The sequence below is a fragment of the Poecilia formosa genome, unplaced genomic scaffold (assembly GCF_000485575.1).
Source record: "Poecilia formosa unplaced genomic scaffold, Poecilia_formosa-5.1.2 Scaffold210, whole genome shotgun sequence".
Taxonomy (NCBI): domain Eukaryota; kingdom Metazoa; phylum Chordata; class Actinopteri; order Cyprinodontiformes; family Poeciliidae; genus Poecilia; species Poecilia formosa.
This window is the reverse complement of record NW_006800149.1, coordinates 123534-150852: the sequence shown is the minus strand read 5'-3', so window position 1 is coordinate 150852 and position 27319 is coordinate 123534. Positions and strand designations below refer to the sequence as shown.

The 27319-nt window shown below is 40.3% G+C and overlaps 1 protein-coding gene across 3 annotated transcripts in view; it reads left to right on the top strand.

Moving 5' to 3' along the window:
- Window positions 1-27319, top strand: part of LOC103148684 (receptor tyrosine-protein kinase erbB-4-like) — a 306643-nt gene that overhangs the window by 227083 nt on the left and 52241 nt on the right. For all 3 annotated transcript variants that reach the window (XM_016679417.1, XM_007567561.2, XM_007567560.2), the window contains exons 6-17: window positions 341-459; window positions 4026-4167; window positions 4561-4674; window positions 5556-5682; window positions 6284-6357; window positions 6882-6972; window positions 7493-7698; window positions 10672-10804; window positions 15633-15726; window positions 18858-19012; window positions 22699-22743; window positions 26598-26730. In XM_016679417.1, coding sequence (XP_016534903.1) covers window positions 341-459; window positions 4026-4167; window positions 4561-4674; window positions 5556-5682; window positions 6284-6357; window positions 6882-6972; window positions 7493-7698; window positions 10672-10804; window positions 15633-15726; window positions 18858-19012; window positions 22699-22743; window positions 26598-26730 — 1433 coding nt within the window. The remainder of the gene's footprint in view (window positions 1-340; window positions 460-4025; window positions 4168-4560; window positions 4675-5555; window positions 5683-6283; window positions 6358-6881; window positions 6973-7492; window positions 7699-10671; window positions 10805-15632; window positions 15727-18857; window positions 19013-22698; window positions 22744-26597; window positions 26731-27319) is intronic.

Genomic DNA, 27319 nt, shown 5'->3' with positions numbered 1-27319 from the left:
CTCCGACATGCCACCTCTGATTCGTACCTGCCAAGCACAATTTTCAGCTGCTTGGCTCTGAGCTCAGGCTGGAGGAGGAGAGTCTCTCTGGCAGGTGTTGCGTGAACCAGAGGGCGCTTCACGTTTTTTTTTTTTTTCTCTTTACGTCTGTCTAACTCTGTAAGTATGTGCTCACAAATCCACTTGTCTCGACCTTTAGGAAGCAGAAACCTTTCATTTCATTCGTGTCACATAACGGTCGCAAAGGCTGAGGGTGGTGGTATATTGTCTCTTTTAGGAATGTGGGTGTGTGTGTGTGTGTCAGACCTTTTAAAATTCGGTCTTCTCACTTCTTGGGCAGTGACAAAATCGGTGTGTGCAGAGCAGTGTGACGGTCGCTGCTTCGGGCCTTACGTCAGCGACTGCTGCCATCGAGAATGCGCCGGCGGCTGCTCTGGCCCCAAGGACACCGACTGCTTTGTGAGTCTGCTCTTTGATTTCTCTTCTTTAACTTTTGAAACGATCCCCTTTGCTTCTAATGCTTTTACTAAAGTGTAACCTTGTTGAATTTTTCCCCACATTTTATTGGGTTAAAACCACCAACTTCCATTAATTATGTTGGAATTCATCGAATGAAATCTACTGCAACAAATTTCCTTCAAAAGTTATGAAAGTTATAAAACAAAAAATAACCTCATGAAGTTCAAGAACAGCAGCAGACGGGTCAGGGAGAAAGTTGTGCAGAAGGTTAAAATGATATCCCACAGAAACATGGAGGTCCACCTTGACAGTGCAAGGCACCAAAAATCTGACCTTTATAGGAAAGGAAGGCTTTAAAAAAGACACTGTCGAAAGAACGTCCACTGCAAATTTTCCAAAAGCACTTTGGTGGTGTTAGCATCATTTTTGAGGGATTATTCACACAAAATTAACTATTTCTTTTTTTTTTTTGTTAGCATATCAAAAATATTCCAAAAATGCAGCTTACGAAGCTAAGCCAGCTTGACGTAGCTATTGACATCAAGCAGCCAATAAGCTATTTGATGCACTATTGGCTGGTGTTAGTAAACCAGCATATTCGGGAATACCTTTCATTTTCCTTTGCGCCGACTGGCTGAACCCAATAGCCAACATAAGGGAGACTGTAAATGTTAGCTTCTTTGGTAGCCCTAAGACCCTTTCTACTGCGTGAATGAAGGAATATTAAGGTATATATGGTGTTTGAGCTATTAAAATAGGCAGCCAGAAGCATTTTTAGAGGATATTAGCTATTCACCAACCAAGTATGTATGACTGCAGACACCTAATTCATCAAGCTGGTGAAGTAGGTGTTTACCAGCTAGCTGTTGTAACTTATAAGCACTTAGACTGGCAGACTGTGTTAGCTAGTCTAACATTAGTGACGTCTTCATAACTTTTCTTTCCGCCTCAGTTAACACAGAACTTCCTGTCACATTTCAAAATAAAAGCATCAGCATTTGCTTTTATGTCCCTACTGTTTTAATTAACAGTAGGGATTTTTTTAGAGATGTTTATAAGTAGGGAGGGCTAAATCTTTATACCCTGCCACTACATTTAAGAAAAATCCATTTTGTTTCCTGAAATAATGCGAAACTGACACAAGTATTAAGAAAAGTAAGGGAATATAATTTCTGTAATATTTCTGCTGCCGAAACTAGCCAAGCAGTGTCTGTGGTGAACTGCCCACTTTGAGTCTACCGAGAACCCCCTCCCATACCGCCCACTAATACCGCTAGTCCTCTGTTAGAATGGACCAGTCAGAGTCCAGTTCTAGATCTAACTGAGAATTTATGGCATATCTCGAAAATGTACGTCAACACACACAATCTCCATCTAAGACATTCAGCTTTAATTGCAGCCATATGTCAGTTCTGCTCTACTTTCTGTCATTTCTTCAGATTAAAATTAAACCAGTTTGTGGTTGTAATGTGACAAAATGGTAAAAAGGGACTTTCCAACGCTCTGTGCCTGCTGACAAACCATTTTACAGGCTTGTAAAAGCTCACTGTTATCAAATTTGGGATTTGGCGTTCCAATTATGACCGTTTTTATCACCCCAACTTCTTCTTGTTTTGCAAACTTGCACATCGACGAAGTGGATATTGCTGCTGTAACTCACCTAAAGGCCCGTCCAACTCAATTACCGATGGCCATGGACGTCAAGACGCTTAAAGGGGGCTTTATGGGAGAACATTACGCCGTTTACATCATGGCCTTGGATCAATGGCTTCAATTTTTCTCCCATTTGGCATCCACAGAGACGGGAAGCAGCCGCATGATTCGCATGTTGGAATGCGGCGTAAAAATGATGTGCTGCTGTAATTCTCCTTCCCTCACTGTGACTGATGTCTCTCACCTCACCAGCAACTCCACACCTTTATGGGAGGAGATGCAAGCATTTAAAGTTTGGGCTTATTCATTTATTTATTTATTTTTTTCTGGAAGAAGCCACAAATGTTCATCACACTAAAAATTAAAAATACAGATTGAAATATTTAATTTAAATTCTATTTTGCACCAATTCATAACTAATGTCTTTAGTTATATCCAAACACATAAGCTCAGTTAAAACTGGGCTATTGACATTTGCCAAGGGCAGCATTAAAAAGGGCGTACATGTGTATTAGATTTATAATTATAACGTTTAACTTCCCTGAAGAAGTTTTTTATTCTTCTTCTCTTTCTTTTTTACCTTTTGGACAGCTGTTTTTGGTGTGTAACCATGGCAACAAGGTATTGTTTTTGCTTCTGGGAGCAGCTAATTAACGTTTTCTAAACTTAAATATTCCTTGAACTACGACCCCGAATCCCAGAAAAGTTAAAAAGGAAGCTTCATGGATGAAGAATAATTTCCTCCAGCATCTCTCTACCGGCTTTCTATTCATACGACTAGACCGAAATGGAAACAGGAGCAGCAAAGGGTGTGGATTAGCAGTAGTAACTAACAGCTGATGATGTCCATCAGGACGTGTTGCTGTGGAATCTCGTCTCTGCTACCTGGATACTGAACTGTTAGCATGTCATGCTGGTTATGAGACGGTTATAGAGCAGGTCTTCAGTCAGAGGCTTCTTCAGATTCGATGCAAGACTGACTGCTTCTTCTTTTGGGAGAAATAAAGTATCGTTGAATCGTCTTACACTGGATATTCTATGGATGTAAAGTTAGCGCTCCCATTGTGTTACGTGTATATGCATTGCTATCACTGCTGATGATAACAGACTCAGTCATAAACATATAAAAACTGATAAGCATTTACTATGTAAGGTCAGGAGTGAATATTTGCATTTATTTCTGTCTTCCATGTTTTTGTCAACATAGAGCAGGGGTGTCAAACTCATTTTCGTTTTAGGCCAAATCAAGAACACTAATGCTCTTAAAGGGCTGGTTGTACCAAAATGTATTGATAAAACCTGTTCACAAACTGTTAAAATATCAATTAATCCTTAAAATTAAACAGCTTTTCAGTCCCTCCAGGATTTTCTGATTCTTTGTGTGATTTTTTTTTTTTGCAATAAAAATCAAAGTGTTGGGAAATATTTGCCATGTTTGTGCTTATTTATGATGGCAAATGTGACTTTTTAATTACTTGCTGTATAGATTATTGTCTGTAATCTGACATCAATTAAAGCTGAGGCAGCTGTTTAGTACAAGTAAGAAAGCTTTTGACAATTTTTGAGAAACATTTGCAATAAACTCCCAATTGTTAGTGCAATTTGTTGATTTTTACGTGAATTTCCACGATAATTCTCAAGAAACCGGAGGGACTGAAGGACATAATTTAGCAGTAAACAAATAAAAACTGCATTGATTTGATTGAACATAATATTTAAGCACACTTATTGTTTAGTCTAGAATCCAGAGGGCCACATAAAAAGCTACAGCGGGCCAGATTCAGCCCACGGGCCTTGAGTTTAACATACGTGACATAGAGAGTCGGATTTTATGATTGTATTATGATGTCGTAACATCCACTGCTGCCAGTAGATCACAGTGACTATATTGTTACTCCTGTATTATCTTGCAGGCCTGCACCAACTTCAACAACAGCGGCGCCTGCGTCACCCAGTGCCCCCAGCCGTTTGTCTACAACCCCACCTCCTTCCAGCTGGAGCCCAACCCCCGAGCCAAGTACACCTACGGAGCCTTCTGCGTGAAGAAATGCCCCCGTAAGTCCGAGGTGCTGTTGACGCTCATAAAGGTGTTAATGAAGTCTTCCAGAAGAAGCGAGCATGCTCTAATCTCCGCTGAAATTAGACTCCAGACGATTATTGCGAGGCAAGATAAGTGGCTCCAGCCTAAACAAATGGTGTATCTCAATTAGCTAAGTTGCCGCACCATCTGCTTGGACTGATGTCGGCAAAGAAGCAAAGAGCAGTTCTCTGTTCTCGGCTGTGGAGGGTCTGCAGTGCAGGAGCAATTAGCCCAGCGTGAATTAAAAGTCAGGCGACAGATTGCATATTCCGAATCCACTGATCATCAGATGAGATTTATCATCCCTCAGCTCTGGGTTTGCATCGTCAGAGGGAGCGTCTGTGTTCATGGCTTCTCGTTTCTGTCAGATAACTTCGTGGTGGACCACAGCTCCTGCGTCAGAGCGTGTCCCAGCAACAAGATGGAGGTGGAGGAGAACCGCATCAAAATGTGCATCCCATGCACCGACATCTGCCCGAAAGGTGAGCGGTGTTGTCATCCGTGTTCACAGTAAATCCAATTCTGGAGTTTTGCTTTCTGTGATCTGAAAATTGTTTCCGGTGAACGTTCCTCTCCGGAGGAGAAATGCGGCGTCAATGAAGGTCAGATGTTTGATCCCGACATCAGTCGGAATGTTAATTAAGAGAAAATAGCCTCTTAATGAGAAGTGGCTACCTGAAGTCGTTTTGCTACAGAGACGTCAGCTAACGGCCCAAAATGCCTGACGTGGAATTAAGCGGCGTTAGCTCAGTAGTGAAGATTATCCTCTTCATCAGGTTGTTCTCCACAAAGGTAACCGATCTGCCCTTTCTCTTCAGAGAGGACGGCAATAATGTTTTCCTCCAGGCGGCGCGCGGCGGCCGCGCCATCAGCTGATTGGCCGATCCCCTGATTACATCGTCACGTCACCGGGACGGGTTAATGAGGGATAGCCCAAGGAACTGTGGGAAATGATAACAAATTAACATTTCAGATATGGAATTGGCCGGTATAAATCACTATCAGAAAGTGGTTACACCACTTAATGCCAGCCTTATTCATCATCCCTCCCTTCTGCCCGTGTCAGAAACACTTGGCTCGCGCCGGGCTGAGTGTAATTAATGCAGATGTAATGAATTCATTATGGAGAGGGAATGGATGGAGATTGGCCCATGCTTTCATCAAAAGAATTCAAATGCGTGGAGCGGGGCCACGGCCCCGCCGGAGCACCAAAGAACTTTATTTTGATGAAAGAGAATGGGAAGGGTAACATTGCAAAGGGGAAGAAAAATGGCTTCTAGAGGTTCTTACAAGGACACCTTGGACACCTCGCCACGACAACACTAGCTGCCGGATTGACATGCGACTGTGTTTGCGTTGTCAGTGTGCGACGGCATCGGGACGGGCAGCCTGCAGACGGCTCAGACCGTGGACGCCAGCAACATAGACAAGTTTGTCAACTGCACCAAAATCAACGGCAATCTCATCTTTCTCATCACCGGCATCAAAGGGTGAGTATCAAGATCAGTCATTTAGAAATATATGACCGGAATGCAGAGAAACCAAACAGAATACCAGCCACACAAGAAAAACAAAACCCATCCAAATGATCAAGCACAGTGATGCTTTGGATTTGTTTTTGCAGCTAGAGCCATGAAGTTCTCTGTGAGAGGGGTCAGATCATTCCTGAAGGCAACGCTACAAGCTGTTGAACCTTAGGGTGTACTTATTTTATAGAACAGGGTGCTTTGAACGTTTCTGTTTGCCGCTAAAGTAAAATCCGAATGGAGACCCAGAACTTAGGCAGCGGTGAGAAACTATTTCCCTTTTGACCTTGAAACACTTTGGAACATTGGCTTTCCCTTCTGGACCTTTGATCTCTAGAACTGGATCTAGTAGAAGACAGAGAGATTTCTACCGGATTGACCAGTAGACCTGGATTATACTTTATTTATAGGTTTATATCAGTGGGGAAGTTGCAGACCAGGGTAGACAATGTTTGGTCAGAACCACAGTGTACCAGCTGCCAAGCACGGTGGCAGAGGAATACAATCGTTGAGTTTGTCTTGAATGAAGTGATGGTCTCTGAAGTGATTGCTGTGTGTTTCATAGGGACATGTACCACGGCATCGGACCTTTGGACCCGGAGCGTCTCAGTGTCTTCCGCACTGTCAAGGAGATCACAGGTGACCCGTTTGGTTTGTGTTTACTGGTATGTGTGTGTGATGGTTCAACAGACTTTCAGAGTGTGTGTGTTTGAGTGTGTATGTTTATGCATTAGCTGTTACAGCCCTAAAGGGGCCTGTCTACAAACCGCTTTTCTTCATATTAAACAGCGACTTGCAGTTGAACCAAACGGCTAATGGAGTGAAACTGCATTTTCATTATGAAAACACCAGCAATAAAAAAGAGCAATGGCCACTCCATCCCCCACCGTTTCCTGTTCCATCCCCGTTAATGTCATTTCCATAGAGGCTGATCTGATATAATCTGTCATTAAACGGCAAGTGCAACCAGACTGAATGTCCAAAGTATGAAATCTATTCTTTTAATTAGTGCAGGCTGCTTTCTCTCTTTGTCTCCACCTAAGAAATAAACCCTTCTTCTATTTCCCCTTTCATCATCCTCTTATAAAAACAACAAAAAAGACAAAGCAGCAGTGAACATCTGAGGAAAGTGTAAAGTCAAAGTCCATCTGGTGTGTTCTCAGGGTACCTGAACATCCAGTCCTGGCCTGAAAACATGACGGATCTGAGCGTTTTCTCCAACTTGGCGACCATCGGAGGCAGATCCCTTTACAGGTAGGATTCAACTGATGCAGGTGGAAGCATGACACACATTCAGAGTGGCAAACCAGGTTCTGGTGGTACCTGGTATTACTCTCTGCTCATTGGTTATGCAACAAAAACAAAATTAGCACAAAAAGTAAAGTTTTCTTATAATTTAGTTGTTCTTTGTGGTAACGATGCTTCTTTGCAATGCATCTGACAAAATCTCGATAAAGAGAATGGAAAACAATCGAGCGACTGAAAAAAATGTTCAGATGTCCCTGTTTGGGCCTGTTTGTTTGCTTGAAGTACTGACCTCGACTCTGTAGAACCCTTAAAGCAAAACTGCTTTGATTTGATTGATTAAATAATATTTAAGCAGACTGTTATCTTAGTGGTTCGATTTATGTGTCCCTTTAGAGTCTTGATGAATATATTAAAAGTTATAGTGATCCAGATTTGGCTCATGTGCCTTAATGATGATGATGATGATGATGATGATGATGATACCAGAGTGACCAACACAACCATGACCCATTCTCTCCTCTTGCAGTGGGACCGGCATTTCTCTGCTGATCCTGAAGCAGCTCTGGATCTCCACCCTCCACTTCCAGTCTCTGAACGAGATCAGTGCTGGAAACGTCTACATCATGAACAACACCCGCCTCTGCTTCTACAACACCGTCAACTGGACGTCGCTCTTCAGGACCTCCAACCAAAAGGTCGTCGTCCGCAACAACCGGGACCCCAAGGAGTGCAGTGAGTAGCTGCGGATGTTACATCTGGGAGCCTTCAAGGTTTGAAAATGGTTTCTAGAGCTACAATAGTTGAATAATTTTATGGTAGGAAAATTGTGGAAGTGTGTCCACCATTAGTAGCTTAAATTATATAAGTTTTTCTTATAGAAAAGAATAGCCACATCTGAATGAAAGTATCAGAGGTGGGCACACTACCCAAAACTTGTACTCAAGCAAAGAGCAGCACCACGTAAATGTAATAGTAAAAAAGTATTTGGTAAACAGTCTACAGAAGTACTCATTAATGTGAACAAATGATCAATCATTTAATATTTAAACATTACATCATCAGATGGACAAAAAAAATATAAAGTGAAGTGCAAATTTTGGTATTGTAAGGACCAAAAATGACATTCCTTTATATAATTAACAAAAAAATAACAAAATTAGACAAAATATATATTTTGTTTTACAATCACGTTTTTTTCAATAAAAACGTATGAGACTTCAACAAAAACTGCAGGTGTGTTCCTGTTTGTGTCTGGTGAGTTTTTTATTAAAACATTTTTGTTTTTCATTCAGTGGGTAGAGAATCCAGAAAAATTTACTCAAGAGGAAAAAAATACAGTGTAGTAAAATGACTCCTAAAAGTAGTATTTATTTATTTTTTCCATAAAGTTACTTAAGTAAATGTAACTGAGTAAATGTAACTAGTTACTACCCAACTCTGGAAAGTATTGACAATGGAAGCAGTGGATAAGTATTAATAGTTCTATGTTCCTATCTTCTGAAATAACGACATTTAATCTAAATGAATGGAATTCTGTTTTGTGACCATCACAGTTAGCCTCTTCTGACTGGGTACTCCCCACAGCAGACGGGTTTCGCTGTCAACATTAAAACCAATTTTCTTTGGGAGTAAAACTGAAGGCAGCCGCTCCTCGCTTTATTAAACCTGGAGGAAATTATAATCCAATTGGTTCCTTAAACTTGTTTAAAGCATTCTCTGATAAACAGCTGCTTTAATGAACTTTCCTCAGAAATTCTGCAGCCAATTAACATTCATTCAAAGGTTATTAAAGTGGTCAGAGAGGAGGGGGTTTGTTTCCCATCTCTGTATCAATATAAACTACAGGTATGAGGAAGAAAAAGAGAAGGTCTGGCTAATTCAGATTTTTTTTTATATATTGAAATGAACGTTTTAATAACTTTGATCTTTACTCAGCCCTGAATAGGATGGAAAAAAATAGGAAAGTAAAGATAGTAACCGACTGAACTTTAAAGACTAACCCCTGCTGGAGATGTGTGCAAAAGCCAGATATCCCATAAATCGTCATGGAGACGTGCAGAGACTGTAGCCTCTTCACATGGTAGACTCATTCTCATCATTTTAATCATCGACATCTCAACTTGAATAAATGTATTGAAATTAGAAAAGGATTTTTAAACTTCCTTCGCTTTCCCATCAACAAGTATAATAGGGGGTGTATGTGCAATTTGGAGGTGTGGGCGCTTCTCCTTTTCTGTTTCATTGTGGACCATCTACTGTGATAAAAGATTAATTTATTTTTTTTATCTTTTTAAACATTTCTACAGGGTGAAGATGTGAACACTGTTTACTATGTGTACTCATACACAGACATGAAAATGTATCTGCACCTCTGTCTCTGGTAGAAGAATATGGGGGGCATGTAGTGCAAAAACTCACTATTTTTGCACTAAAACAGTGAGTTTTAGCGCAAAAACTAATTTGTGGCATCTTGGAGTTTTGGGTTCAGTACCAGTTGCTTTAAATACTTAATTTACAAAAATCTGCTGCTCACTCTTTAATATAAGGAGTGTGTGTGTGTGTGTGTGTGTGTGTGTGTGTGTGTCTTTTTGTGTTGTGTCTTTTCCCGTCCCAGTTGTCTTTGTTAGTCTAACAGCCTTTTGAGCTCTTCACTCTGTCTATAGTTTGGTTTTTGATGTCTTTTAGTGTTGTGGTGGTTGTTTCCTTGTAAAGCACTTTGTTGCAGCCTCTGCTGTTGGAAACGGGCTTTATAAATAAATGTGACCTTGACCTCGGATGAAAATGATACACTGTGTTCTGATTAAGTTGAAACCTACATTTTTGTCAAGCACAAATACAAACTGAAATGCCTGTGTCCATGGCAACAGTGTCAGTTTTCGACTCTTACAACCTGGCTGTGAAAGGCCTTGTTCAGCTTCATTGTGACATTAAAGCCCTGAGGTGGGTTCAGTTATTTCTCTTTTTTCTGACCAATGGTTTCTGTGAGTATTCTAGCACGCTGCTACATTGTTTGATTTGATTGTAATCTACTCTAGATAAACAAGAGTTAGATGTTATGGATCCGGCAGATTATTTCCGTCTGGGTTTGAAAACTCGACCCAGAGTTCCTTGAGTTCTTCGTTTGGTTTATATGCTGAGTGAAGCAGCATCTAAACCAGAGGATTATTTATTTGAATTTTGTGACTCATAATCACAAACAGCCTTTACTACACTGCTGAAATATAAGCTGGCTTTAGCAGATGAGAAAATCCAACAAACCAATGTCTTTCGCAGAAACGGCGACATCTATAAAATCTTCAAAAAAGTTTAAAAATCTTGGCTTCCTGTTTCAAAGTTAATCTTAAAACTGGACTCATTAAAAGGTTAATGAGTCCAGTGTGTGTGTTAGGGTTTGATCGATTGGAGCTAATACAGGCCCTCTTTATTAGGCTCAGCCCTACTGTCTGTCATTGACTGTTCTGCTGTTGACAGAGGGTCTGGCCCCCCTCCAGGTGGTCCCCAGGGACTTCTTATGTCACTCACCGGATGGGGGGACAAGTGAGTCCAATGAGGTGCATTGATTGCTGCAGTTTGACAGGGAAGAAGAAACGGGAGGCCAAGGTTTCTGGATTAGACACTCTCTGCAGGCAGAGGTGTTGGGAATACCGATGAATCCCACACTGTTAGGCAGAAAAATGACTCCTTCATGTCTTTCCTCCTCAACAGCTCAGCACCGGATGGTGTGCGACCGCATGTGTTCGGACGACGGCTGTTGGGGCCCGGGCCCCGACCAGTGCCTCTCCTGCCGCTACTTCAAACGAGGCCGCACCTGCGTGGAGTCCTGCAACCTGTTTGACGGGTGAGAAAAGAGTCCAAAACGCTCAGAGAGTCAACTGCGTAGATCATCAGCAGCCGACCATTATGGTTTATGAAGCCACATTAATTTCTCTCAGCGTGCAACAAGAAGCTTAAGTCGGTTTAAGCTGCTTTAATACACCAACAATAAAACCAAAACATTCTCAAGGGCTCTGGAGGAGGAACGTCTAATTGCAGATTGGTGTGGATGTAATGAAGTGAGCCAATAAGGAATTTCACAGTGTGAACTGTCAAAGGAGCATTTGGCAGGATGTTACAGCCATCCACTAAAATCAATTGAAATGTATTGTTGAAGGATTAGATTGAAAATGTCCCATTTGTACTGACTGAACGAATGTTTACAGCTCTGAGCTGAAGGCTGACTGAAAGGCAGTGAAGAACTGACTGGTTTGTGTCTGTTCTGCTCATTTAAATGTTGTCAGACTTTTTGGATTTTGTGTCTGTTTAAGGCTGCCTTAAAGAATCTGAAACACATTTACATCTGGAGTTTGACTAGCCCACTTCACACCTGTGAATTTTCTTATTGTTTGTTGTTTGGATCATGTTCCTAGATACGGTGCTCTACATGGCAGGCACGCTTCTGCTAATGTGCTATTTTTGGCTTAGCGCTTTAGCGTTTTTGCTAACTTTGAAAATGCTTTGCACAGTTAGCTTCCCCTAAATTCTAAGGTGCTAATTTACTTGTAACCTTTCAGTTAAATAAAGTTCGACATTTGTGTTGAAGTTTTGGTTAAGGACTTCAAGCAGTTTATATTCATGCTCTTATTTTGAAGTGGGTGAAGACTGATTTGGCATCAGTTTCCTCTCCTCGTGTTCTCTTTTTCCCTCCAGTAACTTCATTTCAAACAAGAAACATCCAAGAACAAAATAAAACATACAATAAGATATAAACATAAATACGATATCTAAGCACTTTATAGAGTCACATTATATAATAGTGTGAAAATAAAATTGGAGTTTGTGTAGTTTTACCCAGGGCAGATATAATTTGAACTTAAGTTAGTGCTTTAGCATTAACTTTTGCTAAATACCGTGCTGGTACAGCGCTGCAGAGTTAGCAGAACTAATATTTATGATTAGTGCTTTAAAGTTAGCGTGTGCTTTAAAGTTAGTGCTTTAAAGTTAGCGTGTTCTAGATGTTCCCCTTGAATGAATCCTGGCTGAGTGAAGGAATGTTTTGCATCGGGTCTCTCAGAACCATCCGTCTAAAATAAAGCTGCACCAGCAGTGCCTACCGAGAGATAAATCAGCCTTTTTTTTTTTTCTTTTTTCTTTTCACCGAGGCAAAAGCGGTGATGTCAGGCCTGTGTTTCCCTCTAGAGAGGGTTTATGAGAGCATGCAACCCTCGGTCATGTTGACTTGTTGCTGGTCCTTTTCCACTGCTGTTTGTGGGAGGGAAGCTTTGAAGTCGCCGGGGGGAAAAACAGCTCAGAGCGAAGCTTTGAAGAAGACGAGGGAGAGGCTCGTGGCTGGGAGCTTCTGAAGCACGCTTGTTTCCTTTACTGTAAATACAGTCAACGCATGATACTGCCAGGAATATTCACAATGTCTGCTTGTTGATTTGTGTCACTGGCCTGAACAGTCTGATTAAAATATGTCCAATCTAAAGTCAACAAACACCTGATGACAGAAAAATGACTAGATATGGAATGAAGCTCATTTTCATATGCAGCATTCAGGCAACATGAGTGGCTTTGTACTGATGACCGTATACCGTTCAGATACATCTTAAAACATGAGATTATTGTGTAAGAGTTCATTATTTTTTTGGCATTGCTATATTAAGCCTAAGCCTTTGTAAGATCTAAGTGAGTCAGTAGGACACAATCGTCATGGTCACACCCCCCACAAAGAGGGTGTGGGGATTTGAAACGTTAATTGCTGAACAAGTGAGATGTTCAGAGTGTTGTATCATTCAAGCATATTCATAGAAAATTAAGGGGAAGGAAAAGGTGTGGTCGAAAAACGTGCATCAGCAACAGCGAGAACCACAACTTTGAGATTCTTGATTCAGTCAAAACCCATTCAAGAGAACCAATGTGGATTGAGTTCATAGCGTGAGAGTCTAACATTTTTGCTAAAATTATTATTTTTTGTGATCTTGTGTAATGTTTTTATTTTCTAAGGCAATAAATTGTCAGAGTCCATTGTCTATAAGCCATAATCAATCAAAATATACAACTTTTTATGTTGTCATTTTATTTCCTACATACAGTTAATGTATGTTGTGTAGGCTTTAATTTGCTTTACGAGAGTTTGCTGAAATAATTGACTGGAAGTCAGTTAGACCAAGAATGGTTTTAACCAGGTTACAGTTGAAACATTAATTAATTTAAAGATTCTTGGGTGGGATAAAATGTAGGACAGTTCTGGATGAAGCATGTAAATAACAGAGCTGTTTAGTGCCTGATCCCCAGAAACCAGGATATTAGTGGGAATTCCAAGTCTTCTCTAAAGGTTTGAAGATCGTGTGCTGTGTCCTTAACTATGGTGGTCATAACATTATGCCTGGTCAAAGTCTGATTCAGAGACAAGTAAATGACTTAAAACAAATGGAAAAAATAGTGATTTCAAATACAGCTGATGTATTATTATTAAAAACATATTTGTACAAATATTGTATCATCTGCATAAAGACGAATCCAGATTTAGCCATTCCTTGTTGTTCTTTGTCTATATTACCAGTTTTAATCTCAATCTTTCTATCTCTTAATTGCCATTTTCCTGGATTTAACACCACTATTTTAGGTTATACTGAGTTCACTTTAGATTGGTTTAATATCTTAGTTTGTTCTGGGGCTGCAGAAGTCTATATCTCTGAAGAATTTAGCGCAAGCTCATTAAAAATGTTTTCAGGTTGGTGATTTTAAATCTTAAGATTCCTCACTCCGCTCTTGTTCTGTATATCCATTCTTAATGAGCAAAGGCACTAATTCCCCTCAGTTTATAAGTCTGTTGAATAAAACAAAGGCAGAGCAAAGGCGTGCGCGAGAGGGGAAAAGAAAAAGACTTGAGATGGTGTCCGCTGGGGGTTAGCAAAGGAGGGAGGTACTGGGTAAAGGGAGGCGCTGAAAGTGCTTAATTAAAAAAGTTGCTCTGGTGGGTTGACCATGCTCTGGCTCGCTGGATGTTTTGAGGTCTGAATGGTCGGGGCCACAGTCCTGCTTAAATTCCTGCTAAAGCAGGGATAATCCCCCATCAGGTCATCCCCCAATGGGGCCCTGGCACACACTTTCAGCCGTGAAGAGGGCCAATCAGGAGGAACGGCTTTGACGGAATGGAAATGACCCTGGAGAGCGCCGCCACAGTGGTCTTTGTCTCTCACCCATCCTCTGTGTTTCTTTCCCCATTCAGCCAGCAAAAAAAGATATCTGTCCACCGCCTGGCCTTCTTTTAAATGATTCCCCTGGACACAGCGTCTGGGAGACAAATCTAATTTATTTTGGAAATGGGGTAAAGAAAAACAAAGGAGAACTGCACTGATAGTCTGCTTTTGAGTCCTGTGTAAACATTTTCAGTAATAGAATCTGTACATGTTGTATTTTTGGATGTTTGAAACAAACTGCCCCGATTAAAACGAACCAGTGAGGATGGCTTAAAGAAAAGACAATCTGACATCAAAGCTCAGCAAAAAGGAACACTGGGATTTTATCTTCACTTTTATCATCCTTTAATATGATCCCGCTGAACCAGGGAGTGTCAGAATGTCTCTTTTCTTTTTTGGTAGCTTTTAGAGGTACTACGTCAAAAAGATTTTCACATATATTCACCGCACGAAAATGCATAAAACCCAAATGCCCGCAGGAGATGGAATGTTCTCGGTGTCCAATTGTATAAAACTGGATCATGAGGCGGAATCCGTTGCGTCCAGGTTCCGTCACTAAAACTGCAAGCTAACAAAAACAAACCGACTCATTATCCCAAAGAGGGTCCACCTGGTGCTGGGCGAATCCTCCTCCGAGGGCATCCGTTGTCCACGTCGGCCGATCGATCCCTCTGATGTGAAAAGCGGTTTTGATCGGTAGCGGTTGCTATTGACAGCGGGCGTCCTCCATCCGCCGGAGACGCCTCGCTTCAAACAGGCATGATAATTCGCTGATTCGGCCAGTGAGAAAAACAGTCAGAAACGTATAGATCGGATGCCAGCACACACTCCCACAACCTGCCGTACACACACACGGGGCTGAACACTGTGGCCTGAGGCAGTGCTGAGCTCCTGCCACTGTAATTGCAGTGTATGTACCCAATATTGAGCTCTATTGTTTACTGTCTTCTCCTTTAGATGAAAACAAAACCAACTATATTGCTTTAACTGGCTGAACAAAGGCTCTGGCAGATCTGCTACAATCTGCAGAAAACAGTAACCATCCTTTCATAGCGGGATAAAGAAGCAAACATGTTTTCACTTTTAGTCTACATTTTCAAACCTCGTTATCTCATCCTAATGCACTCGCTTTGTTCATTCCTTTTCACTCTCTCCAAAGCGTATTTCTTCATCTATGAGTCTCATGACTGTAAACCCCCCCTCGCCCCCAAAAAAACAGTTTTTTTTATTCATCAGTCTTGTCTTTATGGATGTCTGTTAAAATAAGCATCCAGGCTGACCAAATTGTTGCAAGTGAAACTGCCAGAAAAAGACAAGTTGATGGCAGAATACACAGCTGCTACTCCAGTGAACAAGCCAGGCTGATACTGATGTAACAGTCTTCATATAGCCTACTGTAGTGTTCTCCTGATCAATATTTCAGTGTGAGTACACTCAGATCTATAATCCATCCATCTCTGTTTTGATCTTCTTGCCTTCCATCAGGGAAGCGCGGGAATTTGCCAATGGATCCGTGTGCCTGGACTGCGACAGCCAATGCGAGAAGATGGACGGAAACAGCCTAACGTGTCTTGGCCCGGTAAGACCAGTCGGATCGAACCAAACCGCCTTATTTTTTTTCTCCGAACGCACTTGAGGAATGCGGAAATAGACTCCTCTCATTTGTCTGTGCAAGTTAGTTTCATATCTTCTGAAGTGAACTTATTTTGTTGGAGCCTATCTGTTTTGTGCATGGGGTTTGAGTAAGTGTAGGTGCTGTTTGCAAAGGTGAATGGAAGGTAATGGGAGAAATGATGAACTACCACTCCTGTTTAGCTCCAGCAGGCGCACATACACATTCGACACAAGCAACAAAAACGATTATGTCCTAATCTTCATATAAAGAAACCTTTAGAGACTTGTGTAAGAGCTTCTTCCTGCACTGACAAAGTTACCAGGCAGAGTTTACAAAAGGGAAGCGTGGAAATGTGTTACAATGTCAAACTAGAACTGCAGTTTTCATCGGGTTCCAAGCCCCTAACCAGGAAGTCTGTCCTAACCCCACGTCTCCACCCTCCACACGTTCAACTTTACAAAACAGGACAGTAAAGTATCACATTGTCTGTTTATGTTGCTCAGCATAGACAATTTTTGTTCTTTTACAAAATGAAAAAAAAAATTAACCACCTATAATAAAAGGAAGTAGTAGACATTTCTCTTTCTTCTAAAAAAAAAAGTGTAATTTTACACTTTTTTTTACACATATCATATGTGATGATTTACTTGTGTCTGTTTTGGCAACATCGGACTGTTTTGTTTGTTTTTGTCCTGCTAAAGTCTAAAATTTCATGACATATTAATATTTGTGGCCTCCATTCACTTTCATTTCAACTATTTTGGCCCGAATGTCAAAATGTTTAAAACACAAGATCCATTGTGTGTTACATTTACTTGATGACATCTAATATTAACAGAAGGTTTTTTTTTTTTTTTGGCAAATGTTAGCCGATGACTTAAAGAATTGATTCTTAGTCATTGTTTAGCTATTTGCTGATGACCATAGTGACCTAATGGTTAACTTATACTTTCCTTTACAAAGTAGTTGTTGGTAACCATTAGCTGATGTTTTCAAGAGTAAATCATGGGTCAACTGTTTGTAACCATTAGCTCGTGACATCTAAATGAAACCCTTAGGTAGCTTTTGGCTTCGTTTTAGCTAATGCAACCATTGATTAACTGCTCACTATTAACCAGAAACTTCATTTTAACTAGTAGGAACTAGGCTGAGCCACTGGATAACTACAATTTACATCTTTTAAGGACCTCCAAACTGAACCATTAGCTAGCTGTTTGCTTTGTTTTCGCTAATGCAGCCATTGTTTAACTAGTGGCTAAATATTAGCTTGCGGCTTCTAAACTGTCATTTATTTTAACTTGTGACAACTAAGTTGAGCCACTGGATGACTAAAGTTATTTTTTTTGTTTGTTTGTTTTTTTAGCTCTAGTGGCCTTTATTTCAAAGTGCTCAGACAGAAAAGTAGGTAATGAGAGAGAGGGAAGACATGCGCCAAAGGTCACCTGGCCGGGAATCAAACCTGCGACAGCCGAGTTGAGGGCTACGTCCTCCTTATGTGGGTTGTGCTTAACCCCTGCGCCACCACATCACCCCAACTACAGTTTAAATTTTTTTCAAGAACCATTTTTCCATTATTTTAGCTAACAGTTTCATTTTAGCTAATGGCTACCAGACTAAGCCATTAAGTAACAAATGCCTTACTTTTAGCCGTCTAGACTGAGTCATTGGATACATTTATATAAATCAGTGAACTGTTGATCACTGAATCATTATTAATTAATAATATATGTATTTTTGATGTATTTATTAGAAAGTTTGAGCTTTGTTTCAATTCACAAACATTTGTCCCCAGCTGCCCCACCTGGGCAGTACAAAAAATAAGAACCTTCAGCAGTTTCCTCCTCTATTCTCAGCTACTCACAACGTTTTTTAGAAGAATCAGTGCAACATATTGTTCATAGTACACCAAATGTGGACATGATATGTTTATATACACAATGCCCAGGTTCATATTTGCAAAGTTGCATTTCGTTGAAAAGAACCCAATGTCCTGCATGGCTGATTTGGGTGAATAAAGTGATTGTGTGACTAACCTTTTCTGGCCGCCCCGTGAGGAACAAGAGGCGGAAAAGAGAGCGACTCTTCAACGATGCACGCATGCCACCGACTTTGAGATGCTGCTCACATCCGAGTAGTAAATAACACCAGAGTCGATCATCCGTGCCCGCTCAAACATACATACGTATCCGACTACATTGAGACATCTGTATGCACCCGCACTCGCGCCAACACGCACATGCATGCGTACAAACATGCAATGTGAGAATAATGTTTATTGATGGCGTGTGGCCGGATTTGTCAGACTTGGAAAGGCTGTCCATCAGGTCACTGTGGTAGTCATTAGCAGCAGAGCGTGGTGCCAAAACTCCCTGAACTTCTTCCAGACAACGGCTTGAGCATACGCATACAAACTCCACTGCCTCCCTAGAATTATAAGTCAGATTTTCTTTGGTGTTTTTGTTTTTTTTTATTCGATTCCCCGACACCTTCTTTCCTTCAGACGCGTAAACACACAAAGAGTACAGTCTGGGTTTTTTCCGCACTTTTATCCCTGCTCACACTTCACTAGCCATCTTACTTATTCATGATGCGGCTGCAGCTGAGCTTTTTGCTCAGTTACCGTTTGTCATCTCCTCCATCACTTTCACCACGCACTGCTTTTTGACATGACCTGATTTTTCATGCATTTTGGCAATTTTAGCGAGGCTGCCTCAGAATACACTCTGGGTAATTTTGCTCTGCACATTATAAATCGCCGGATGGAATTCATGCGGGTTCTGCCGGGCTAAATTAGCCGCAATAGGAAGTGAGCAAAGCTGACAGAATTTGCCAGGTTTTGAATTCGATTTTGCTCAATTTTATTCTCTCCGCTCATTTCTCATTCTATTTCCCTTTTTCTATTCTTTTTTTCGGTGTTACCTCTTCATGTATCGTTTTTCTCAGCTTGCCTTTCTTTGTTCGATTGGCCCACTAATCCTGTTACTGTATGCGTCACCTCTTTGCTCTTCATTCGCCCCTTGTCCACTACCTCCTCCTTCCTCCTCGTCGTGACTCATCTTCTCATCTCCCTGTTTCTTCTTCTTCAAAACTCCCAGGGCCCAGACCAGTGTGTAAAATGCCTTCACTTCAAAGATGGGCCCAACTGTGTGGAGAAGTGCCCCGACGGACTGCAGGGCGCCAACAGCTTCATTTTCAAATACGCCAAGGCCAACAACGAGTGTCATCCCTGCCACACCAACTGCACCCAGGGGTAAGAGAGGGAAGGATGCGTGAAGATTGGCTTCATATGTCTGAAAGTTTATCCGTTTCTCTTATCTGTTCAACTGCTAGTCACTCTCAATATGTTGCCCCAACCTTTCAAGACGTTACAAAAGGGAAGTGCTTTTGCTCCGTTGACCTTAATGGAGCAAAAGCAGATCAACTGTTAGTGAAGGGGCAGGTTGCAGACAAACAGCAGGAGGAGGAGGAGATATGAACTGGCAGACGGCTGGCTGCAGATAAATAAAGCAAAGGGACAATTGAACACGAGCTGCATTCATTCGGTTCAGACTGGTCAGATTTAGCTCATTATCAGGTGTTATTGTTGCTGCAGGACTCATTTCTTATAGAGAAGACAAACTATTTTCTGGTTGCACCAGAATACTAAAAAGGAAGTGTTGTGTGTGACGTCAAGCCACATTTATGGTCTTCTGAGCCACTGAAAGATTGTAGTAGTCTATGTCCATGTCTCACAACACATCCTTTTGTTTTTTAGAATACCAACAACGTTAAAAATTCCCAACTCAGTGTGGATATTGTCTTTGGTATTTTGAAATTGCCATTTGAAGCCGTTTGTTGATATAGAAAAAAAAAATCCACTTCTTTCCCAGCAGAGGTTCTTTTTCACTGGCCAAAGTTCTGACATTAATTCAATATCGTCTTTGGTGACCTTGTCAAAGTTTAGCTGGATGAAGACCATATGGAACATTTGTGTTGTAGAATTTGTTAGCTTAGATGACCTAGCTTGGTGCTATGGTATGGTAGCTTGGCGTTATAGTATGGTAGCTTGGCCCTATTATATGCTGGCTTAGTGCTATGGTATGCTAGCTTTGTGCTATGATATGCTAGCTTAGTGCTATGGTATGCACTAAGCTACCATAGCTTAGTGCATACTAAGCTATGCACTAAGCTAGCATAGTGCATAGCTTAGTGCTAGCTAGCTAGCACTAAGCTAGCTAGCTACCATAGCTAGCTTAGTGCTATGGTATGTTAGCTTGGTGCTGCACTCAAAGGTAAAATGTTATCTTACTTGTTTTCATAAATATGCCACATTTATTCTGCAACATGCTAGCTTAAGGCTTTGATCCTCTCAACAAGGTCTGATTAGACCAAAGGCATAAAGATGATGAGCTCAAGACAAAGGCTGGAGTTTTCATAATAGGAAATGATCCAAAGTTGATATGGAAAAAACACCATTCACTTAATTTTGAATGTTGAAACGGGAAGTGATAATGTCACAATGTAGGTTGTATTTTCTGCTGCCATTACGGATAAATATACAATTAAGAAATTTTTTTTTTTACTTAAAAAATGTTTTTCACTTAAAGCATTCTTTTTCACTTGTACATTTGTATAAAATTATATAAAATGTTGATCAAATCAAAAGATTGTTCTTAGCTTCTTGAAAATTTCATTAATGAAGGAAGAGTGCTTTCTTCAACATGAATTGTAGCTAATTAGCCAATTGCTAGGCTGTTTATTTGATGACTAGGCAGCTCTGACAGAGCCTCAGTTGTCACCAGTTTAATTCCAGACTGAACCAGCTCTCCTCATTTTCTGGCCAATTTGTTGTGTTTTGTGTGCTCTAACACAGTAATTCAGGAAATCTTCTCCTGTGTCTACCCTGCTGCTCAAAAGCCACAACACACGGATCGGGATTTAATGAGCAGTGACGAGTGTGCTCTAATCACTTCCTGCTCACCTGCTGTTCTCATCACTTTCCACTGAAACACCTTTCATCTGAACTACCCTCCAGCAGCAGAGGTTGCTGAGACAGATAGGAAATAACATGCACACTACACACTTTTTCAAATTAAAACAGCTTTTTTTTAAAGGCTGATTATTTGCCAGTTCAATTTTCATTAGCATTCATTTGGAGGATTTCCTTCCTTCCTTCTGCTAGTTGATCAATACGGACTTTGTATTTACTTTAGATTCTTCTTAATATCCATTCCTTTTTGGGTATACCATCTTTAAGGTCATTTCCTGAAATGAACACAAGTTCAAAACACTGGAGTTAACTGCAGAGGTTTGTCCAAACAACAAGCGCTTTCATCTTGTGAAATATTGAAACTTAACCTGTAGTCAGAGTTGCCTGGCAACACTCATTAAACACGCCTTAAAGCTTCAAATGGTTTGAACAGCAAATGTAAGGTGCCTGGCAGAAAAATGATAATAGTGTATAACATGGGAGTATTTAAGAGCACTGTATGAAAATATTGTTATACTCTGTAACTGGCTAATGACGTTGGAATATGATTTGATGCTTCACTGTTCATATAATATTTAATGTATTTCATTATCCTTAGGTTAAAGACTAAACTAGCTGAGATTGTCCAATAGGAATTCACCCTCGCACAGAGATTAAACACAAAACACAACAATAAAATTCATCTATCCACACACTGGACCATCCATTAGGGGTGTAGACTATTACGCAAAATGATCGTTATGTTACTGGTTTCTTAGAAGGTAACGACCAAGCTAAGTTGTTTATTGGAACTCTTTCGATAAAGCCTTCTGTTTGAAATGGAAATTATTATTTTAGTTTTTTGCAGCTTGATAGTTGACTCAAGATCTCAGGTCTATGTTTGCTGTGAAGCTAAAGCAGAAAAGACAGTAACACTTTTGTCATTTTTAGATTTATCTCTAGCCGTATTGTCACGACATTCTGCAACTATGTTGCATGTTTTCCTAATGTCTTGCAGCCTTCATCAAGTCTCTAATTTTCCTATGCTCCACATTCAAAACTTTAGTATTTAACCCAATTTCTAAATTAACTTTAAAATAAATTGACGCCTGGAAATGTGAGTCTATAAAAGTATGACATTTTGAGATAAAATCCCTGAATACCAGGAAACGAACATGAAATTCACTGATTGACCCAAAAGCCAATCAGAATCAGCCATCATAAACACTTAGAACCAATCACTGCAAACACAAGACTTCACGTCTCCAGTGAGCTTTGAACTGGAAGCCGAATTTATGGGAACTTGAAGGAGGAAAGCTGAGAGAGTGGATTTATCTGCTGTTGCCATGCGTAGTCACTCAGTAATATAAAACAGTGATTTAGAGCTTCTGATGTTTATTAAAAACTAAAAATACTTTCTTGCTTTGTGTGGGGTGTAATCTCGATTGTTTCTGTGTTTTATTATTGTTGTTTAATAAAGCATGGTGTAAAAGGAGCTAAATAAAACGGCGGCGGCCAGCAGGCTGCAGTAAACCCTATCACACCAGAACAGATGAATCTCCATGCCACCTACACTGACCTGTCTGCACCTCCAACACAACCTCACACTGTGAATCTTTCAACCTGAATCCTGTTCTTCAGGAAAGGAGGATTATATCACCTCATTTCTGAATTCTCTACATAAGTACATGTAGCTGTGGAGGATATTGACATCCTCTGTTTCTTCTAGTTCTGTAGCTTTGCTTTGCTGACTGAATCTTGTGTGACCGCGAGCTTTCAAACATCACACCAAACAAAAGCATTGCCCTCCAGCCCAAACACCTCTTCCCTGACACCTTGACAAGTGGTCAGCCCTGCTTCCATTTTCCAGGCGCCTCCCCCACCCCACACGGAGACGACTGATTGACGGGGAAGAAAGACAACATGAGGTCTGCTCATAACCTGTCCCTGATTTAATAGACACTCTCTCTGGTTTTTCTGCCCTGCAGGTGCATCGGGCCGCGGCTCCAGGACTGCGTGGGAATGATGGACAGGTGAGCCGTCTCCTGGTGCATTTTGGGAAGCGGGGACCAGGGGGGAGACCACCGTCAGGTTCTGCCAGAACTCGTTAAAGTTCCTGTTAAAACCCGCTTCTCTAGATGCTCATTAACAAGAGGCTGATGTGACCCAGAATTTTTTTTGTGTGTACGTGTGTGCGTGTGTGTGTGTGTGTGTGTGTGTGTTTGAACCAAACTTGTGGTCCAGTTAGGAAGTAGATGTCTTTCTGCATTTTCAAAACAAGCTTTTCTTTGAATAACAGTCCTTCCACAAGTGTTGTCTCCTAAATCTGATCATTTCTCACAATTTGAAATATGACCTCCAACTAGAGACATACTGTATACTGACATAGATCACCTCTCCAGTTGTAGTAATAATGCTGATAGTTTGGATTATCCAATACAATGAAGACGGAATATTAACTTCTTCCAAAACACCTCCAGACTTCTGCTTTACAGTTTTTATGGATCTTCTTAAAAATGCGGGTTGCCTAATGTAACATAGTTTTGCATAAGTTGGCTTTAAATGTCTGTATCCATAAATCCATTTAAGAAACAGCCTGAAAGGAGACAGTAAAGGGTTAATATTATATAGTATTAAGTTGAAACTGATAGTTGTGTGACCACTATCATGGACAACAGCGAAGAAATTTAGTTAAAGAGTTACATACCGAAAGAAAACATATTACCTTTGTGGTATTGTTGTAGTAACACTAATGCTAACCTTATAGCAAAGCAAATTGAGTTTTTTCTTTAGCCCATTAGCATTTTTGCTAACTTTGAGTTCTATTAGCCACATCTAGCTTCCCCAAAGTGAATTTTTTCAGATAAATTCTACAGCGCTAATTTTACTTGGCTTAATTCTATATTTTCAGAATAAAGTTTGACATCTGAGTTGAAGTTTAGGTTGTCGACCGCTAAGATGTTTTCAAATAGCTAAATGTTTACATGCATGCTTTTATTTTGAAGTGGGTGAAGATTGTTGACGCAGGAGTTCTGTTAATACGTGGGCAACAAACAAACAAATGAGGAATACAAAACAATTAATTAAGCAGATATATGCAAAAATGTATTAATTGTTCTGAGAACCTCTTCATGTTTTCCTCTTGACACATGGTGGTTAGTGCTTTAGCATTAGCTTCTGCTAAATACCATGCTGATGTAGTGCATGATTAGTGCTTTAGAGTTAGCCCTGCTAACTTTTACATTTTGCTACATTGACATAAATGAAAACACTGCTATTGTCAAAAATAAATCGGTAACAGCTGAAGTAATTTAAGGCATTATGTGAGATTGATTGAAATATGTAAATCCCTTCCAGGAGGCCATGAGCCAGTCATGAATACAGAAAGCAGGAGTCAGACCGTTGAACTGTTTCCTGAGGTTGATTTTATGGCGACTCTTTTCTCTGAGTTCCTCCAATGCCATCATCCCCTCTGTCTCATCCGCTGACCCCGTGTCACTCTTCCTGCTGTAAACCATTTCCTCCTAATTTAAGGAGTCTGTTCTCTCATCCAGCGCTGCCTCAACCTGTTATTCGTCTCGACGCCAGCTCAGGTTGTTTTCTCTCCGAAATCCTTTCCACTCTTCCGTTTCTTCCCTCTTAGATTTTACAGACAATTTTGCGTTTTGGAAAATTCTCCTTTGATTGATTTCAATTGATTTCAATTCCCTCAAACTTCAGCATTACTATTCAGCACATCGCTGCATCTGTGTAATTTTGTCCAAACTCAGAGCCTCTTTCTAAATTTCAGGCTCCACCTTCCTTAAGTCTGTCACAATCGACGAGGCGCATGCGGCTGCACCTTGCTCCGCCGTACCAAAGCAGGACCCCGGTCTTCCATTAGCTGCTAATGGCTTTTACAGCTGATAGACTTTTGAACTTCAAGTATCAAAGCAGGGAAAGTTCTGGCATCGGAAAGGGGTGAATGTGGAGCAAACAGGAGGAAGCGAAGGGGAATCACCGGGACAAAGAGTAATATAAGGGTGGAAATTAATGGTAGCTTAACAGTATCTACAAGTGCAGTTGCTATATAAATGGCAAACGCATTAGCGGTGTCATTAGGGATGAGAGAGAGCTTTTAGCACCCAACCTTTTACTCTTCCCTACAGCTGGTTCTTCCTCGGATGGTGGGAAAGCATTTTGAGAAGGAAAGGTATTTTTGATTACTGAATTATTAGAATGTTTCTCTCTCCCTCTCTGAGGGAAAGAAAAATGACTGAAGTTTAAGTTTTAACTCTCAACATTTCCTGGTATTGATTAAGTCGTGAAGAGGGGTAGGCCGGGGTAATAAAAGCTGCACCTCCTCTGTGGACGAAGGAACAAGAAACACACAGCATCAAACACCTTTTGGTGACCTGTGGAAATGGAAGAAGCCCTCTGTTTGGCCTCAGTGTGTGTCGCCAAATCGTAAGAGTTTTTCAGGAGTCTTACAGTTTAAATTGTGAGAATATGTAAGATTTTCTTTCACCTTTATAAAGTCTGGACTCAAAGACAAATGGCAAAAACTGTTCATCTTTATTTTAACAGGAAACATTTAGTCTGATTTACTGTTAAGCAATAATAATTTATATAGTTTTCTGTAGGGAACGTATGTAAACCAGGAGTTTGCATGCACTATGTAGTGCATGCAAACTTCTATTGCAGTATGGATTTTTTATTTTTTTTCACACACTCTGATGTGAAATCAGAATAAACTTTTCCTGTTTTAGGTCAATTATGGTCATCAAAATTTGTTCAGTTTGCTATTTTTAAATTAATATTTTTTTATTTGTTCAAAATAAAAAGTTTAATTAATTACACTTCATTAATAATTGGTACCATTGCCCTAAAACTATATGACTTTGATCAAATGTTTTGGATTTATCTACCAGCTTCTCACCATAGTGATAGAACTGAATCTTGAAGCTCAGTTGTTTATTGTAGGATATATCAGTAATTATTAAAAAAAAAAGTTTCAGTCAAAGGTTTTATGAGGCTTGAAAATAAATAACCTTGTCTACACTTTACCATACACAACCAAAGATTAAAAGAAACTGAAAAAAACTAATAGAACAGCTTGTGGAGTTGTTTGTTTTAAGACGTTTGTAGGCAAAAACTGGACAAAATAAAACCAAAACATAAGATTAAAAAGTCCTTTTCAAACACGTTTCTTTTCTCTGAAACATCAGATTGAATGCACATTAACTGATAAACTACAGTCAAAAAGCAAACTACTCAGGGAGTCTTTTTGATTTAGGCTGAGAATCAAAGGAGGCGTACGTTTGGTCCAGGATCCTGTGAACCCGAATCCGTCTGCAGGCGGAACAAACCCGACCGTCACAACCGGATCTGAAGGACTTTTTGCTGCTGCAAACAATGTTTACAAGCTGGTGGATTCTTGCCATAGGGCTGTGCTGCCTTAGCTTTCCCTTTGTGCTCCATTTGCTTTTTTTTTTAATCTTTGTTTGAATTCTTAAAAGACTAAAAGGAAAAATATTAAACTCACTTTAAATATTAATGGCGTGTTTGTAAGGCCTTTGGGGAATTGGCTTTTCAGCACAAAACAATTTCTCAACAAGTTTCTAACAAGACGCACAAAAAAAACCCTTTGAATCTCCATGAGAATCTAATTCTAAATGATTCGCTTGCAGAGTTAAATAGAGTAGGAAGTATTTCTAAATCAGAAATTAGCACAACAAAGAGCAGAAACATGTTTTGGACTCTGACTTGTTCCTGCTTCTCAAACAAACAGCACTGACAGAAACAGAAATTTAGATTTGGGTCTTTATCCGCAGAATAAGTTGACCCTAGTTGAACTTCATTTGAATATGTCAGACTGCTTCAACAGTTTTTACTGTTCTCTTTCCAGGACGCCGCTGATAGCAGCTGGTATCATTGGTGGGCTGTTCATCATCGTCATCCTGGCGCTCAGCGTGGCCGTTTACGTTCGACGCAAAAGCATCAAGAAGAAGAGAGCCTTGAGACGCTTCCTAGAGACAGAGGTAAGAGCTGAGTCTGTCTCTGCTGCATCGTTTTCTCTTTCTGTCATCATTTCTTTTCCAAGCCTGTGGAGGGGTTAAAACTTGTCAATATTTTGGAGCTACAATGGATTCAAGATTTTTTTTTTTGTAGAGCATATCTGTAATACTCAAAGGAGATTGCTGAAATATAATCGTTCAATGCTATTTGGCACACTATTTTTCATGTACGCGATTGGCTCTACACCCAAAATAACTGCCCATCATGTGTGGAAATAAAGCTAAAGTTTTGTTACTAGCTAGCTTCGACTGTACTGGGGCATATCTGACATTGTAAGAGATCTCTGGATGAAATTTATATCCCAAACCAGAAACACAATAAAAAGACAATGTATCCGTATTAGTGAACATAGAGTTGGAAATGGGAAAAACACTTGCCAGAATCTGCCACTAAAATGTCAAAAACAACAAGAAAATTAATGAAATTGAGCTCTTTTGTTCTGCTGAGTTTCAAAGTCTGGTGGAAAGTTTTAGCTTCAGATTGATTTGGAAACCTGGGAAGGGAAACGTTAGCATTCCAGCAGCATCCTAATGGAAAACCACGTCACATGTC